The following is a 17,013-nucleotide window of genomic DNA, read 5'->3' as shown; positions in this document are numbered from 1 at the left end:
GTATTTGGACAAACCCAACTTTCTGGACATAGGTATTTTCCAGAGTTCTTATATATGTGTTAATTTGAACAATTTTACTCAAAGATCAGATAGAAGAGGTACACAAGTGGTATTTCAAAGGCGCATTTTTTACATTTTACAACACCTGTATTATACATTTATTAAATACCGTTATTAAAACTTCAGGGGTGCCTGGGTGGTTCAGCCAGTTAAGTGTCTGACTCTTGATTTCAGCTCAGGGTCATGAGCTAGTGCCCTGCGCTGGGCATGAGATTCTCTCTTTCCCTCTCTCCTGCCCTTCCTTCCCTCCCCCTGCTCCTGCACATAGGCACACTCTCTCTGTGTTTAAAAAGGAGAAAAACAAAATTCAGATCTTCTCACACATGTAAACCTGGTTAACATAATAAGAAAGGAGTATTAGGTTCTAGGACAAGAAGAATAGAAAAGTCTGCTACTATTTCAGGAAAAATTTATTTTGCCCTTAAAGGCGATTTTCCCTCCTATCACATGTACAACTTAAATTATTTATGTTTAAATGTTAAAAGATATGAACATTTTATGAAGATCTTATATTATAAAATGTCCTTTAAGGTATTATATTTTGTATATTAGTGTCCTCTAGATATATAAAATTACATATCATCTGTGTCTGTCTTCCTTTTAATCAAAATAATAAAATATTGCCATTATTCATTTTGAAAGATAGTATTTTGATTTCCATAGAGCAAGCATAAAGAATACATGTGGAATAGCTAACACTCATCATCAGTGTAGCCTTTAAATGCCAGTCATTCGAAAAGGGTTAAAATGTTACTTAAGGCTATTATTTAGGTGATCTATTTATTTAAACAATTAGTAAGATCAATACTGAACTACCAAAAAAAAAAATACTGAACTACCTGTAAAATTACAGTGAAATTCGAGCCATTAATCTAAACAGCACAATGACAGCATATTATACTCTATCCTTACCTATTTATTGTAATCTGGTCATTGGAGGGGGCATCTTTCAAAGCAATTACTTCAGATTTTTAAAGTTACCTTGGAACTTAGCCACACAGTAAATTGTAAATTTTCTCACATATATTTTGGGATATATCTATAAAATTTTTAAAAATAGGGCAAAAATATGTTTAATTACCCAAAATAACCAAACCAATTATGCATCCTGTTTTCAGCCATATCTGTAGATAAAAGAGCTTGCATCATTTCAGCAGATATTAATGTAATCTATTTCACAATTCACAACTGTTAGAATGCCAAAAGTGAGGGCTCGCTACAAAATGAGGAAAAACAAATGGTACACTGTGACGGAGTAACTGAGCTAGTACAGGGATATACAGCAAATAAATGATAACTGATTTCCTTGTTTTCATTATAGCAAATTTTAAACTGCCAAAACAACCTATGATTTAAGTGAGCAGCTAGTAATTGAGCATTATAAGGGGTTTCCAACAGGAAATTAAGACATATGCTTGTGTCAGGACCAAAAATTTAAGATAATTGACCCTTTCAGTGACTTCCAAATTAAGGTTCTTTGAAAAGGTCAGATGATAATGTAAAGAGCCCTTACCTTTCAGCACTTTGCATTTGATTTTTCTGCAGATGGGTTATTTTTTTTTTAAAGATTTATTTATTTATTTGAGAGAAGAGAGAGATAGGGAGTATGAGTAAGGGGGAAGGGCAGAGGAGGAGGGGCTGAGGGGGAGCCAACTCCTCGCTGAGCAGGGAGCCTGATGTGTGGCTCAAACCCAGGACCCCAGGATCATGACCTGAGCCAAAGGCAGATGGTAAACCAACTGAGCCACCCAGGCGCCCTCTGTAGATGGAGTATTAACTGTGTTTAGATCATCTAGTCTCATCTCCCTCTATCCTCATTGGTTCCAGCTGAGTATGGAAAGGCATGAGTCTGAGCAGGCGTCTGGCTGCATTAACAAGCCAAATAAAAATGATCTGGAGGAGACACTCCTGAGGGGGATACTCTGTAGACCTACGCACAAGCTACGACATATGAAAGCACTTAAACTAACCCAATAAAAGGAAGAGAAGTTGTATTGTATGAATTAAGTGTTTTTTTCAATTTTTTTCATCACAGACTCCGTGTATACAGAACGTTACATGGGTTTGCCAACTCCAGAAGACAACCTTGACTATTACAGGGTAAGAGATGAGAAACCAGATCCATTTTATAACCTATTTATAAGTTGTTTAAGAACATCTTTAAGTGTATCTATTCTAAAAAATATATATTTTTTATTTCCAACAAAATTCTTGTTAAAAAGAAATAACACAGGTGGTTTAGAGATACTCCACTAGCTTCCCCTACTATATTCTGCATTAATTACAGTCTTTATCGTATGCTATATAGGTCACAATATGCATTCATTTGGAAATACAAAGCAACACCAGATAATTACTTTAATTATAAAAATTTCATTTAGAAAACATGTCATATTCGACATATTCCTTTAAAGCCCAGAAGACTCTCTAAACCTTTAGCTATATATTAAAATTTCTGTGGTATTAAAATTAAGATGTATGTACAGACCTATAATTTTCTTATTCATAGCCAGCTATGTGCAGTTTGTTCAAACAAGATATGGGTGAAGAGTACAATTGGACGGGGCCCCAAAAAGCCCTTGAGCCTCCATTTACTGAATAGCATTCAGGTGGTTGGCTGATGGGAAAACAAGTGGCAGGTTGCTCTGCAGACAGGCCATAGCATCTGAAATTTGGCCTGGAAGCCACTATCATTGGCAGCCACATGTGCTGGCTGGATGGCATGGCCGAGCCAGGGCACTCTCTCGGGTGCTACGCTGATGTAACCAGAGGTGCTGCTGATGTAACCAGAAGTGCTAGCCTAACCGCTAGGGACCTTCGTTGCACTTTGGCCCTTCCAAAACTTTCCTGAGTCTATGTGTCGTGTTCGTTGAAAAGCCCAAAACTTGCAGATGACAAGGTAAATCATCTCATGTTTACATTCTCCAAAGAAAATGCAAAATTCTTTTCATGACAATGAATTAAAAAAAGAGGAAAACAAAAACGAGAGTAAGTTAATACAATTTCTCATCTGGGCCGCAACTCTCAATACCTGGGCTTCACATTAATGCGCTGCTCTGAGCAGTGTTTGTACACTTTTATGAGATGTTACCCTTCCTATAGGTTCTGAAGCCACGTGACCAAAACGCAATAAAACCCAAATAAAATTTCCAGTTTTGCAACATAAGTATACACAGTTTAGTTTTATCTCTTTCAGCTTCATTTAGGAAGGTTTGGGGGAGGGGGGTGCAGGGAGGAGTATGTGGCTGCCTGTGCCTATGTGTGTGTTTTCCAGTCAAGATAGAAAAGTGACAACCTGTAAAGTGAGATGCACCAATCATCTTCCACTACACAGCAGTCCCATTGTCGGTTGTCCCCATTTCTGCCAGTTGTCCCCCACAATACTTTGGATTCAATTCTTCCCATTCCTTCTCCACATCCAATAAACTCCTTTAAACATCCTTTCCTTTCTTTGTCACCACATTGCCGCTGTCACATGACTATCTACTTTTCTAACAATAACCCAGTTGGTGTCCCCTTAGCTTGTCTTTCTATGCTCCCATCTTTACCACAAAGAGGCATGAGATTAGTCCCCGCATCCCCACATACAACACTGTCACAGGTCTTTCATGTGACTCAACTGAGTCCTACCCTGACTCTAATCAGGTGTTCAACATCCTTCTTACAATGGTCCAGTTCACTTGATTACACGTCACTGTTGTCTGAAAATTTCTGGGCCTTTCCCTTTTATGCCCTTCTGTTCCTTCTGCCTGGAATGTCATTTCTCCTATATCTCCATTTAGTAGGAAGTCTGCTCTTCCAGTGGACTAGCTGCCCCATTTGACTTTCATGACATTGTCTTGTAGATCTCTTAATCTTCGGTTTACCTATCTTGGACTCATGGTTATTTTGTACTTCCTAATACTGCAGTATTATTAACTGTTGAAGTATTTACTCAATACTGTATTCTTCAGATGACCCCATATGAAGTGTAAACCTTAAGACCTTTCCTGATTTAAGAACTTTTTGAAGGCAAACATTGTTATAAAAATTGCTTATCTCCATCACCTCTTTACATCTGGAATTTTCTTGTCTGTAACCTGACCAGGATGCTCACACTTGAAAACCATCCCTCCTGCAGTATGCCATATATGCTGAGCTGCCAAGGGACTTTTTCAAATATCCCAAGTACTAAAACTCCCGAAACCGAGATGTACTGTCCAGAACCCTCACCCTGACTCTAGAACCTGGTGGATGTTAAGTCAAAAGTTCATTCTTAAAATCCCATTCTGAAAAGTCTTTTTGAATCTAGAGGCACAGGGTCAAGCCCAAACCCTGACACCTGGGGAAGTCCATGGCACCTACCCTACTCCCCTCCATGAACATCAGCCAACAGCCAACAGGGTCTTTCCTCTTCAACCAGCCTTCCCCCTTTAGGACGGTTAGTTTCAACCTACCCTTTCATCCCACATCTTTTCCCAGACTTCCCTATGGGCTCCTCGGTCCCACATGGATCCCCTCCTCCCCATCTCCACTCGCCCTGAGGTGGCCATGTTCCTCTCTCCCCTTAGGTGTTCACTGCATGAGGTAGTCATGTAAATAGAAGTCACTTCCCACTGCCAATGGCAACACACGCACACTGGGTGCATAAAGTCACTCTTTCACTTCACTGCACAGATGGCACCCGAGGACTGTTTAATCCTTCCACGCCAGGAGTCGAGTTTTCTTGGCACAAAATTCAGTGCTGGCAATGGACACATTAAAACTGCCAGTACCAGGGAGCTAAAGGTTCCCAATGTGTTACTCGGAGGAATGATTTGGGCGGGCGAGAGTTAAGGTGTGTGGGGAAGGGGAGGCAACGCTGCTGAATTGTTTCCACCCTGGTAAGTGCTTCCTCAGAGTGTGGAGAGCTGAATCTAAGTGCCTATATTTGGTGCACAGCAGGCTTTAGAATAAAGCTGCCCTCCTTTGTTTTTTAAATAAGCCTGTGCTTTTGTCTCTGGCAAGAATACATTCAAAGATTCTATTTTTCCTGCGAGGCCCCAGCTGCCCCTCTGGACCCCATCTTTTACTTTTCTTTCCCAGGTTGTTTTTATTTCTCTCTCTCTCTCTCTCCTTCTCTTTCTCTCCCTCCCTCCCTTCCTCCCTCCTCCCACACTTTTGGAAAAGACAAAGAAGACAATTCCTTAGAGGCTCTCAGTACCCTGTGCCTGTCTGTGGGTCAGAAGGGAAGAGTTTGAAAATGATTCCCATTTCGTCGGGGCCGCTGCCTCCCTGCAGTGCACCCAGGGTGGGAAGGACCAAAGCCCAAAGCTCCGCAGAAGGAAGGCCCTGATCTTTGTTTACACTTGCAGCGCAGATATCAGCAGATATCATCAATAGAGTGGCCAGGATTGTAGCCTTTCTAAGAGAAGAGACAATTTTTAATTAAAAAAAAAGAGAGAGAGAGAGAGAGAGAGAGAGAGAGAGACAGAGGATTCATTATTAGGTCACCGATGACCCAGATTTGGAAGAATTTGGAGAAACCCACATCACCAAGAGAAGCACATTTTGTGAAATAAAGGTCCTACTTGCGATTTAGGAAAGGAAATCCGAGAACCCGTTCGTATGCACAAATGGAACAGGTAGGGATGCCACGTGTAGTTGTTCAGCTCCCGCAGTGCCGAGGGCCAGTCTCTGCTTCATTCACTGAGACACGAACCTCTGGGGCTGCATCCAGCCAGGACTGCCTTTTCCTACTCGTACAGAGCTGCTGTGTAGATTAGCAGGCCCTGGACTAAGGCTCAGACCCACTGCAGTGGCATGAGCAGTGCCCCCCCCCCAGGCCCTGGAGCTAATCCCCCACCTAGTGCCAAGGGGCAAGGCCCTGTAGCCCTGGGGAAACATCTCTGCGGTGAGTCTTGGTCCCCAGCAGACCACAACGGTGACAGATTTGAGCAAAAAGCACCGGCTGGGCAGTAAGAAAACCCTCACCCCCACTGGCAAAGAGCAAAGAGCAAGCACCGCCAGGGCCCGAGGAGCGTGTCGCTCACCAGCATGACAAGTGGCCCTTCACATGCTCCATCAGAGGCCTCGCAGTCAAACCTATTTAAAAACTCAACATCTGGCCAACTTTCACTCACTCAGAAACGGTGCCTGGGGTTCTAATTGCCCAGAAGTTTCTTACCTTGTTGGTGAGCAAAAGCAGACCCACAAAATGATCAAAGAGAAATGAAAGAGAGCAGGTAGGAAGAGTGAACCCGGGTATGACAGGTGCCCCCGAGTGCAGAAAGGACAGTGGTGCCCAAGCTGTGACAAGCCCCCAGAGGTTTGTCCTCCGGAGCATGTGGGGCCGGGAAGGGAAGTGGCCAGGAAGTTAGGGTTTCACATTCCCCCTCAACTCCTCTCAACTGATAGGGGGGCGGGGGGGGGGGGGGGAATCCAGCTTTCTTTATTCCATTCATTTTTTTTTTCTTCACTTATTCATGAAGCGCTTGCTTCTATGGGCAGACACTATTCTGGGGTTCCTGTCTCCCTCAGTTCCCTGAGATGAGTGCTCTAGTTATCTTCATTTTATTGACGCTGAAACTGAGGCACAACCATGTTACATAACATGTAGATGCGGAGGGTAGGGAAGGGAGGGCCCTTCTGCAGGCCAACAAAGAGGGATTTAGGAGCCGAAGAGGGAGAGCGGAGACGCTCTCTGTGGGTTTCGGAGGGACAGGGGGCAGCAGCACAGACCCACGGAGTAGCAGGTACAGCTGGTTTTCCGGGGATTTGTGAAGCAGGTTGGATGAACCGACGGATATCATGGAAGCAGGGCGTGGGAAGAGCAGGCCAAATGGTGGCCTCTACGGCAGGCCACAGCCTGCGGCGGGCGGGAAGGGATCCATGAATACGCAGAGCAGCAGAAGATCAAGGGCAGGAGAGATGGGGCCCAAGTCCTGAGCCTGGTTGCCAAGAGAAGAGGGCAGCCTGGAACACACAGAAGGGACTGATTTAACTTGTAGAGGAGATTTATTTTGCATTTTGCTCAAAATTTGATAGGCTTTTGGCAAGTGTACGAAACAGTCATAGATTTGGCAGTCTTCTGCTAGCAGATTTGAAATGTTCAATCCTTAAGAACTGCTGCATCGTTAGGTTATGCAAAACAGGGTGCAATTTTGTAAATATGCCATCTTGTACTGATTTGACATTTGTTCTATTATCCCAGAATATGCCAAAGGGAGAGAGACCTTCAGATTTAAGCCAAACCTTAACTTGTTTGTTGAGTGCTGATAAAATGTTGACTGCTGTGTGATCTTTAAAGAAGCCAGTGTTGCTTGGTGAGGACTGAGGTAGAGCCCCCTGTCGGGTTGATGGGTTCTCTTTCCTTGGCATCTCACCGATACAGTTGTTTGATAGAATGTAAACAAGTAAAACATCCGATATAGTGGGTGGAAAGTATTTTTTTCTCAGAGATTTTCTGTGGCCTCTGTTTTCTGTGGCATTAGCGGTGCTTCCCAGAATAGCATTACTTAATGCTAGCTAGTTAGCAGGATTTGGTTGCAAGCGGGAGGATGCACAGAGGAAGCCGGTGCGGCCGTCCCATCGCACTGACGTGCGGGGTGGTCCATCAGACCAGGGGCCGTTTGCTCTCCCTACGAGAGTCTGGAAATGGTGATGGGTTGTTGGCTGGGACGCGAAGGGACACTAGGCCGTAACGTTAAGGGGCGCGGGCTTCGGAGTTAGACCTCGGCTCAAATTTGGCTTCCACCACGTGCCAGCAGTGTGCGCTTGGAGAGGTTAAGTAAGCTCTCGGGACCTCAGTCTCCTCATCTGGATAATGGGAAGAATCAAGCCTCCCCCCACAGGGTTAGTGAAGGGATTAAATGGGACACCTGCGCCTGCCTTGAGGTAGGCCTCGGCAACGCGGCAACCGATCATCCTCAGGACGCCACTTGTCCTTGGGGTTCCTCGATGGCCCAAGGGTGGCCTAAAAACGGTCAGAACTTCTGTTCCTCACAGTGCCCCACCGCTCTCATCAGCTCTCTCTTTATTTCAAAAATACAAAGATTTATTTGCTGGAAGGTAACTGAGGAACCAGCGTGATCCAACAAGCAGCTACAGATGGTTCTTCCAGGGCTTGATGGAAAAGCTCCTCACAGAGATGCTGTGGAATCGGCACTGCCACTGGACCAATCCTTCCCACTTCGTTTTGCCAGACTGTTGCTGACAGCGGGGCTCTCCGGAAGTTTCTAGCCTCGGGAGAGTGCCAACTGCACCACCATTGCATCCTTGCCCATTTATCACTCTGAGCTTCCTTTTTAGTAGCTGGTGATAGACTATTCGGCTTCTAACTTAGTCATCCATTTCCTTTTCTATTTCTGTTTCCATCGATAGGCAAATGGGGATTATCCTATTTTAGTGGGTTAAAATAGCACGATGGCGTTATTGCCGATTATTAACCGCACCTGCAGTGAGGGCGGGCTCTGTTGCTCCGGCGTGGGCCGAGGCCGTCCGCGGGGTGGAGCAGGCCGCGCGGTGGGCCGCCGAGGGTCCCTCTTCCCTGAGAAGCCCGCATTCTGGGGTCCGGTAGGGCACGATCGCGGTGCCAGGGGCAAGGTGCCACCGCCGCGTCTGGGGGGGGGCGGGCGGGGAGCCCTGCTCTCTGCTGCCAGAGAGCCTGAGAGGGGCTGGGTGCTCCCGGCTGCCCGTGCACCTGCCCACCTCGCGGGGAGGCCCCTCTGGATGCTTCTCCGGGGAGCAGGGCGATGTGTGCATGGAACCGGCACACCTAGCTCACCGTCGCAGGGGAAGCTTTTGTTTTATTTTTTCTCTTGCTGCATTAAAGTATTTGTCTTTCTTTCTTTGTAGTGTAATATTGTTAATGTAAAACAATTTGCATCATGACACTTTTATCACAGTTTTCGTCTTTTTCTCAGTATGTTGCATTTCTCACCATGTCTAGTTCATCACAGCTACAGTGTGTACATCACAACATTTATCTTAGGCTCAGGGTTTTACTTGTTTATAAAAATTGTCTTCTTTCAGCCTGTATTCACTCCATTTAAGAAAAAAAAAAGGCAGCCAGAAACTGTTTTGGTCCAAACTCCAGTAGTTATCACATTCCTTGCTAACTGTCCTGCGTATTTATATGTCTCCTAACTATTACTCTATGTTTCAATGACATTTCTCAGTTTTATGGCTCGTGGAGGTTGTAGGAGCAGCTTTGGCGGTGCAGGCTGCCAAGCCAGGAGGGCCGGTGGGGCTCTCGGAGGTGAGGCGAGGGCCCGCGCCGTGTGGCCGGGTCCCCGCGGGCAGGCTGCGGGGAGCTGCGGGGAGCTGCGGGGAGCTGCGGGCTTGCAGAGCGCGAGGCTGGGCGCGGCCCTAGCAAGCACCGGGGCAGGTGTGCGCCGGCCGGGCCTGCACGACGGCTGGGGAGGGGGGGGGGGGGCGGGGGAAGCGCCCGGGAGCGCCGGGGAGCACTGGGGCCTGGGGGCGGGCGGGCGGCGGCGAACCCCGGCCTCTGGCGGCGCGGCTGGGAAGCGGCTCTGCAGCCCCGGGCCCCGGCGGGGTTGGCTCCCGCCGCCGCCTCCGCGGGGAGCACGGCCGCCCCGGACGCCGCCGCTGGGGCTCCGCTGCCCGCCCCCCGCCCCCCGGCGCCTCAGCCGCCCCCAGGCCCGCCCCCCGCGCCGCTTGGAATTGCAGCGGCCTCGGTGCAGACGGCGTCCCGCGTGCGGATGCCGCCCCGCGCGAGCCCCTCCTCCTGGTGGCGGGGGCCCCGCGGGGGAGCAGGGGGAGCAGGACTGGGCAGGGTCGCACCGGGCAGCGCCCCTCCCGACGCCCGCACTGCGCAGAAGCCGAGCCTGGGGAGCAGCCTGCCCCGGGGGGTGGCTCCCAGACCCCGTGACCCCCGCCGGCCAGGGGGGCCCCGTCGGGGCACAGGGAGCCGGCGTTCCCCACAAGGGCGCCTGCAAATGCAAGCCGTGGCTCTCAGAAAGTTGACTTTGATTCACCAAGATGCAGGAGGACTTGCAAAGGCACCGGAGAACCGCTGGCCCTTCCTCGGCCCAACACGCAGGGAGACCACAGACGTGGACCCCGGCACCCCGAGCCTCCTCCGAACTTTGCACACATCCCCGAATCCAGACCCGATGACCAGCTCCGTGCCCTCGAAGGCTTTCTCATCCTGAGCCCCCCCCCCCACCTCCCCATGCCAGGTGTGCGGCCTCAAGGAGGCGGGTCTTCAGAGAGCTTACCTCCCCATTTCTGGCCCTATTTCTCTGGCCCACTAGGCAATGGCTTGATCCAGTGGCAGGATTTTCCCTAATACAGAAGGAGGCAGACGACAACAACCCACCGATTTCCTAAGGCCACGCTTGATCTTTTTCACCCCTTTCCCCTCCCATATGTCACATTTGCCTAGGTTTGGAACATCTGTTCCCAAAGAGGTAGTACTTCCTTCTCACTCATTGCCTAGCAATGTGGACCAAAGTTCATATGACATATTGCAGAGTGTGTTTAGTTGCAAATGCTATGTACAGGCTCTTTGAAATGTAGCATGTATGGCACCATGTGACACACGGTTGCCATGGCAATACACTTTTTGGCTGAACTACAGCACAAGCCCATGAACATACATTGCTAATAGGAGACTCTGCCCCGCGCTAATGCACAGGCCACAGCCAGCCCGGGATCTGGGCCTCGGGGCCGGCGCGCAGCCCCGGTGGCAGGTGCCCCCTGCCTGCGTGTGCGAGGAAGATGTGGCGTCCCCCCTTTCCAGTCCCGTCTCCCAGGCTCGGGGCATGCTGTGCATTCTGCTGTGCATGGAGACAGCATTTGCTTAAATATCGGTTTGCTATATTTTGTATCAAAGGGGGCCCCAGCTGAAAACATTTTATTTTGTAAACTGAAGTGAAAAATCAGTTTATGGCAGATCTTTTTTTGAATAATGACATTCTTTTTCCCAATTCCAGAATTCAACAGTCATGAGCAGAGCTGAAAATTTTAAACAAGTTGAGTACCTCCTTATTCATGGAACAGCAGATGGTGAGTTTCAGTTAATTAGACTTTTTAGTATCACAGACAGGTTTGCAATTTCACTACTGACAAAACAAAAGCATGAGGGGCAAGACTGTTACATTTACTTCAATAAAACAGTGTTGCTTTCCACAACTCACTTGTCTTGGGCTAAATGGGATGCTAAGTCCTAGAACTTCAAATAGTCCCTTTCTTCCCGTGCCTTTCCCACCCTTCCTATCAGGAAAGGAGCGGCTATTAGTTACTTTACGTTTCCTTTCTCTCCTTGCAGACAACGTTCACTTTCAGCAGTCGGCCCAGATCTCCAAAGCCCTGGTGGATGCTGGAGTGGATTTCCAAGCAATGGTACAGCAAACCGTGGTGCAAAAGGAGGGAGCTTGCCGGTGGGGCCTTGGTTTCCCCTGGCGGGGCTCCTTCTCCTCCAGCAGGCCCAGGAGATAGGGACAGGATTCCAAGGGGTTTTGTTTTTGCAACGAGGAGTCAGAAGTGGTACCCTTAAGCCACAGACAGAGTCATGTTCAAAACTCTTGGAGACTCGGGGGTTGAGAAGCACAACGTATCCTGGGAGTGTCAAAACAGTGCTCTCCTATCCATGTGGCTGCTCAGGCTCTCCCTGTTTGGATTCGGAAGTAATCACTTACTCAGTAAACGTGCCGCAGAGTAATTCTAACGTGAAACCAGCATGATAGGAGCTCAGCTCCAATATGAAAATAAATCCGTTTCTGTCTAGTATGTATTACTAGCCAGTCTAACAACAGTGGGACGTTAATAAGCGGCCTGCTTCGGTTTTTGCAAGTGCAACATTATCTTTTGTTGAACGACCACAGGCAATGAACAATTAGGTTTGTTTTATATGAGAGTTGGAAATGGCTCAGAGCTGGTATTGCCTGTATAGTGGGCTGTTTGTAGGCATTAAATCAAATTCATCTTCTACACAAGACCTTTTCAGATCAAGAAGAAAATAAGAGGCTTTATGTGTAGGTATGACATATATACACGCGTATGTTTGTATACTTACATGTGTATGCATGTGCATTGCACTAAATATTTTTGTGCAAAAATACTTTCTTGCCTGTATTAGCTAGAAAACCTACTTTTCTTCATTCTCTCCATACACACACACACACACACACACACACACACAACCTTGCTCTGTGATCAGTTCACATGGTGCCCATTATATCAGAATGAGACAGTTAGTTGATACCAAAGAAACCTGGCATATGCCTTTTGGGGTCGGATCCTTATGAGAGGTTGAGGTTTCTTTTTCTACCACTCAAAGAAATGACATGATACTTTAGGCAATTTCTAAGAGTTTATTTAAGTCTCTGCAATTTATGTTTGCCAAGTAGTGACTTCTCACTTGTTTAATATGGGATGCGTTGACACATTTTTGCCTCAGGTCATCAACAGTTTCATAAATGTCAGACGTACAGATAGAAAATTCTAGTGAAAAACCAACGTGTTTGCAAAATAGCACATTTGACTTTTGACCTCATGTTAAACATATATGTGAAATGTTGAAATAGATTTTTCTAGTACTTTGGTAACATATATTAGGAAAAAGTGCTTTTAAAAAACTCATTTAATGTAGTTTCTCTTATTGCAGTGTAGGAGAAATCTGGCACTTGATAACACTTAATTAAAACTAGCGTGCTTTAATGGCATAAACATTCTCTCCTGTGCATAATGTAGTTCTAAGTGTCCTCTGATTCAAGTCTGAAAATGGATTTGGATAGTTTAATTAGAATATATATATACCCTTAAAACAATTTTTTTGACTCTATGTATGGTTCGTGAGAGCCTATTTGATTTTTTTTTTTTTTAAAGAGTAGGATAACTGACATCCTAATTCTGACCTTTCTCTTTCTCTGCAGTGGTATACAGACGAAGACCATGGGATTGCCAGCAGCACAGCACACCAACATATATATACCCACATGAGCCACTTCATAAAACAATGCTTCTCTTTACCTTAGCACCTCAAAACAGCATGTCAGACCTTATTAAAAGCCATTTTTTGTTCTCACTATCTCAAAACTGAACTGTTAAGATGATGATCTAAAAAAAAAAAAAAAAGTACACTCAAATCAAGAAATTCAAGGTTACGTTTGTTCCTGGATTTACATCTGTAACCCTGAGTAGGGACTTCTGTGTTCGCAACAGATTATTACCTTCCTGAAGTCTGAATTATTCCGTCTGGGTTTGTTTATTATTTAAAATCATTTCCACATCAGTTGCTGAAACAACAAATATGAATTGTCTTTATGGAAGCTTTGCATAGGTTCCCTGAGAAGCATTTTATTTTTGTCTAACTGGACTAGTCCAAGATCTCATCCTCTTCTTTAAAGGGATGGCAAGGTGTGGGCAGTGAGGTCACTGGGGCAGGGGTAAGGAGAGAAAGGTGGAGGAAAGAAGTAGTAGGCATGGCTGGGAACCCAAGTCCGAGCACGATGACCCGACCAGGCTACTGTCAGCAACTCTTGGAGAAGAGCTGTTCACAGCCAGACTGGCACGGTTTTCTGAGAAAGACTATTCAAACAGTCTCAGGAAATCATATATGCAAAGCACTGACTTCTGAGTAAAACCACAGCAGTTGAATAGACTCCAAAGAAATGAGAGGGAATCTGCCAACAATACAAGTCCCCCAGGTGCCAGTTATGGCTATAGGTGCTACAAAAACACAGCAAGGGGGAGGGGGAAGCATTGTAAATGTGCCTTAAAAAATACTGATGTTTCCTAGTGAAAGAGGCAGCTTGGAACTGAGATGTGAACACATCAGCTTGCCCTGTTAAGAGATGAAAATATTTGTATCACAAATTCTAACTTGAAGGAGTCCTTGCATCAATTTTTCTTAGTTCATTTCTTTGAGCATCTTAATTAAAAGAATATTTTAACTTCCTTGGGCTTGCTTTTAAAAATCGAAAATAAACTACAAAGTTACATATTATTATTCCCATACTACATACTGTGGAATTTCTCCTGGTCATTTAATAAATGTTCCTTCATTTTTTCAGAGGTAATGCGTTTTTTGTCTTGAATGAGACCTAAACCACATTGGCATATGGACACGCTTATCCAGAAAGGCTCTTGTTTATTTTGCTTGTTATCCCAGTCTGCCTTGTAAACATGGAGAGAGTTCAGTTTTTGTAAAAAAAAAAAAAAAAAAAAAAAAAGATACATATAAATGTGTTAAATTAAGCAGTTCCTAGGGCTTTTATGTAATACATATACAATTTGCTACCACACACATATATAGCTTTTGAAAAACCCAGGTAACTTTTATTTTTTTATGTAATATAAAATTTATTATTTTATTCCAGGAAGCTATGATGGGGCTCATGTTATAAGAACAAATAACATCAATAATATCATCTCAGTTAAGAAAAAAAAAGTTACTTAAGTGTTTGACTATTTTTGGCTGACATATCTATATTAATGAAAGCATAGATTTCAGATGCTGAATTTAGTCTAGCAGATAACTGAGGAAACATGATTTTTTTTTTGTTCAGTTTGCAAAATGGCCTCATTTTTTTTAATTGGTTTTATGAACTCAAACTTAGCTTCAGACCATTTGCTGGAAAAAGTTATCTAAGAGTGATAAGCTCCAGCACAAAAATCTAAAAATAGAAGAAATGGAAAAAAATCTATCAATTCAACATAAGACTAGTGAGTCACACATGGGAATGGACAGAGGGTTGTGAAATTCAGCTTCAGTTGTACTTTGGGAACGTGCCATTGAGTAGCTTCACCCGACGGCCCAAATCCGACTCATCCATTAGAGCCATACATCGACCTTCAAACCTGGAGGGCTCTTGTCATAATTCTATTTCTTAATAGAGTTCAATCATCTTGAGTAACTGGACCAATCTTTGCAGAGTTCTATATCCAGAAACAGTAGTCATAGATCATGTGGACACGTTCTGGACTGAATTAATAGTCGTAAGAGCAAATTTAATAGAAATTCTTCTTTTATTGTAATTGAAACCAGACATTGAGGCAGCCCCGATGGCCCAGCGGTTTGGCTCCACCTTCAGCCCAGGGTGTGATCCTGGGGATCCGGGATCAAGTCCCATGTCAGGGTCCCTGCAAGGAGCCTGCTTCTCCCTCTGCCTGTGTCTCTGCCTCTCTCTCTGTCTCTCTGTCTCTCTCTCTCTGTGTCTTGAATAAATAAAATCTTAAAAAAAAGAAACTAGACATTGTACAATATAAGATGCCATACAGATATTAAGACCATTTGGCAATATCAGATACTACACAATACCAGATATTTTACAGATATCAATAAGCCCACTCTACGATAGGAGATATTGTACAATATCAGATACTGCACAGATATTAAGACCATCGTATATAATATCTGATATTGTATAACTATTGTACAATAGTTTTGATAAAACTATACCATTCATTGTTCCTTTAGTTTCTGAACATGTTATTTTCTCTGGAAACCAGAGGTAGAAAAAAAGTCCTAGCACATATTTTTCACATAATGAGGGTTACAAATGGTAATAATGTGATTGAAGTTAGATTTCATTCAACCCTCACAGGACAAGTTTTTCTCTCCAGTAAGGTTTTTAAATTGGCTGATTGGAAAAGGTAAAGAAGTTGACAACTTAGAGATAAACTTAATCTGAGTCTAAGCTGGAAACACGCAGGAACTAATCATAGCACTAAGAGGTGCAGACTGGCCTGCCATTGAGAGTTGCAGCCTCAGCAGGCACACGGACTCTCAGCAGACACCACCTGATGGAGCGCGCCAGCACCCAGGGGGCACACACACCAAGGGAAGGAGCAGGGTTCACATTTCTTCTATGGATACAAAGTTGAAGTTTTGCTCAAGATTTTTAGAAAATCACTTGAAAATTTATTTTTAGACCTTTTTTTATTGGGAGTCTTGCTAAAAATGATTATATACCTCCATGTTTTCTTAACTAGAAGGCACAGAACATAATTCAGTGCATCCTTAATGACTCAAAGCCACCAACATAAAGATTAATTATCACACTAGGCTATGTGTCATTCTGGGTATTTTGCTTTTTTTTTTTTCCTTTAAGATTACATTCATCTGTTTGACAGCACAAGCAAGGGGAATGGCAGGGAGAGGGAGAAGCAGCCCCCCCAACCCCACCCCGAGCAGGGAGGCAAACGTAGGACTTGATCCTAGGACCCTGAGATCATGACCTGAGCTGAAGGCAGAGGCTTAACCAACTGAGCCACCCAGGTGCTGGGTATTTTCTTTCTTATTCACAGGTGGTCACTGAAGCTACCGGTTGTACTATTTGTAGCATTTGCTGCTTTTGTTCTAAGCTGACGTGAGAATTCCAATTTATAAAACTACTAGATTTGTACAATATTTAAGATTCAGTAAGTTCTAACTGAAAAACATACCAAAACACAAGGATGGCTTTTTTCATAATGTAAGAGAATTTTGGTCTGCCAACTTTGTGACAGTTCTTTCAGCAGTGTCCAAGAACCTTTTTACATACATCCTGAATGATCTGGAGTGTGTCTCCAGGATGTCTAAGGGATCTAGGTGATTGAGAATGAAAGATGAATGTGAATAACAAAGCATAACATCACTGCCCATCAGAAAAGCCCAGAGCATGGTATTATTAATAAGACCAATGTCATGCTCAGTAGAAACTTCTCTTTCTGCATGTTGCCCTCTGTGACAATATTAACAAACTTGAGAATTTGAATTAATAAAAAGGTCATTTCCTTACTGCTAAAGCGAGAGGGATATCTTTTCTGGTGTTACAGACTTTAAATTTCCACCAACTCAATTAATGTTTTTATTCTTCACAATCTTTCATCTGAACAATTCGCCCCAAGTTTGTCAGATTATTTACAACACATATTTGATGAGAAGAGTGACCCACCAAATAACCAAAACCCTGATGATTTCATGAAGCTTCTTCCATCCAAGGTCATGATACTTGTGACTCGTAAGCAAAATATTTCACTGGCTAT

General features: G+C 44.6%; 1 protein-coding gene across 1 annotated transcript in view; it reads left to right on the top strand.

Moving 5' to 3' along the window:
* The window catches only part of DPP4 (dipeptidyl peptidase 4), a 78,838-nt gene extending 64,780 nt beyond the window's left edge, over positions 1–14,058 (top strand). The window contains 4 exon segments of the mRNA XM_025471054.3: positions 2,096–2,160; positions 10,977–11,049; positions 11,312–11,385; positions 12,918–14,058. Coding sequence (XP_025326839.1) covers positions 2,096–2,160; positions 10,977–11,049; positions 11,312–11,385; positions 12,918–13,019 — 314 coding nt within the window. The 3' untranslated portion in view covers positions 13,020–14,058.
* The last annotated feature ends 2,955 nt before the right edge of the window (positions 14,059–17,013 follow it).

This window comes from Canis lupus, chromosome 36 (genome assembly GCF_003254725.2).
Source record: "Canis lupus dingo isolate Sandy chromosome 36, ASM325472v2, whole genome shotgun sequence".
Taxonomy (NCBI): Eukaryota; Metazoa; Chordata; class Mammalia; order Carnivora; family Canidae; genus Canis; species Canis lupus.
Note: the sequence above shows the minus strand (reverse complement) of the source record. Positions and strands in the feature narration are given on the sequence as shown.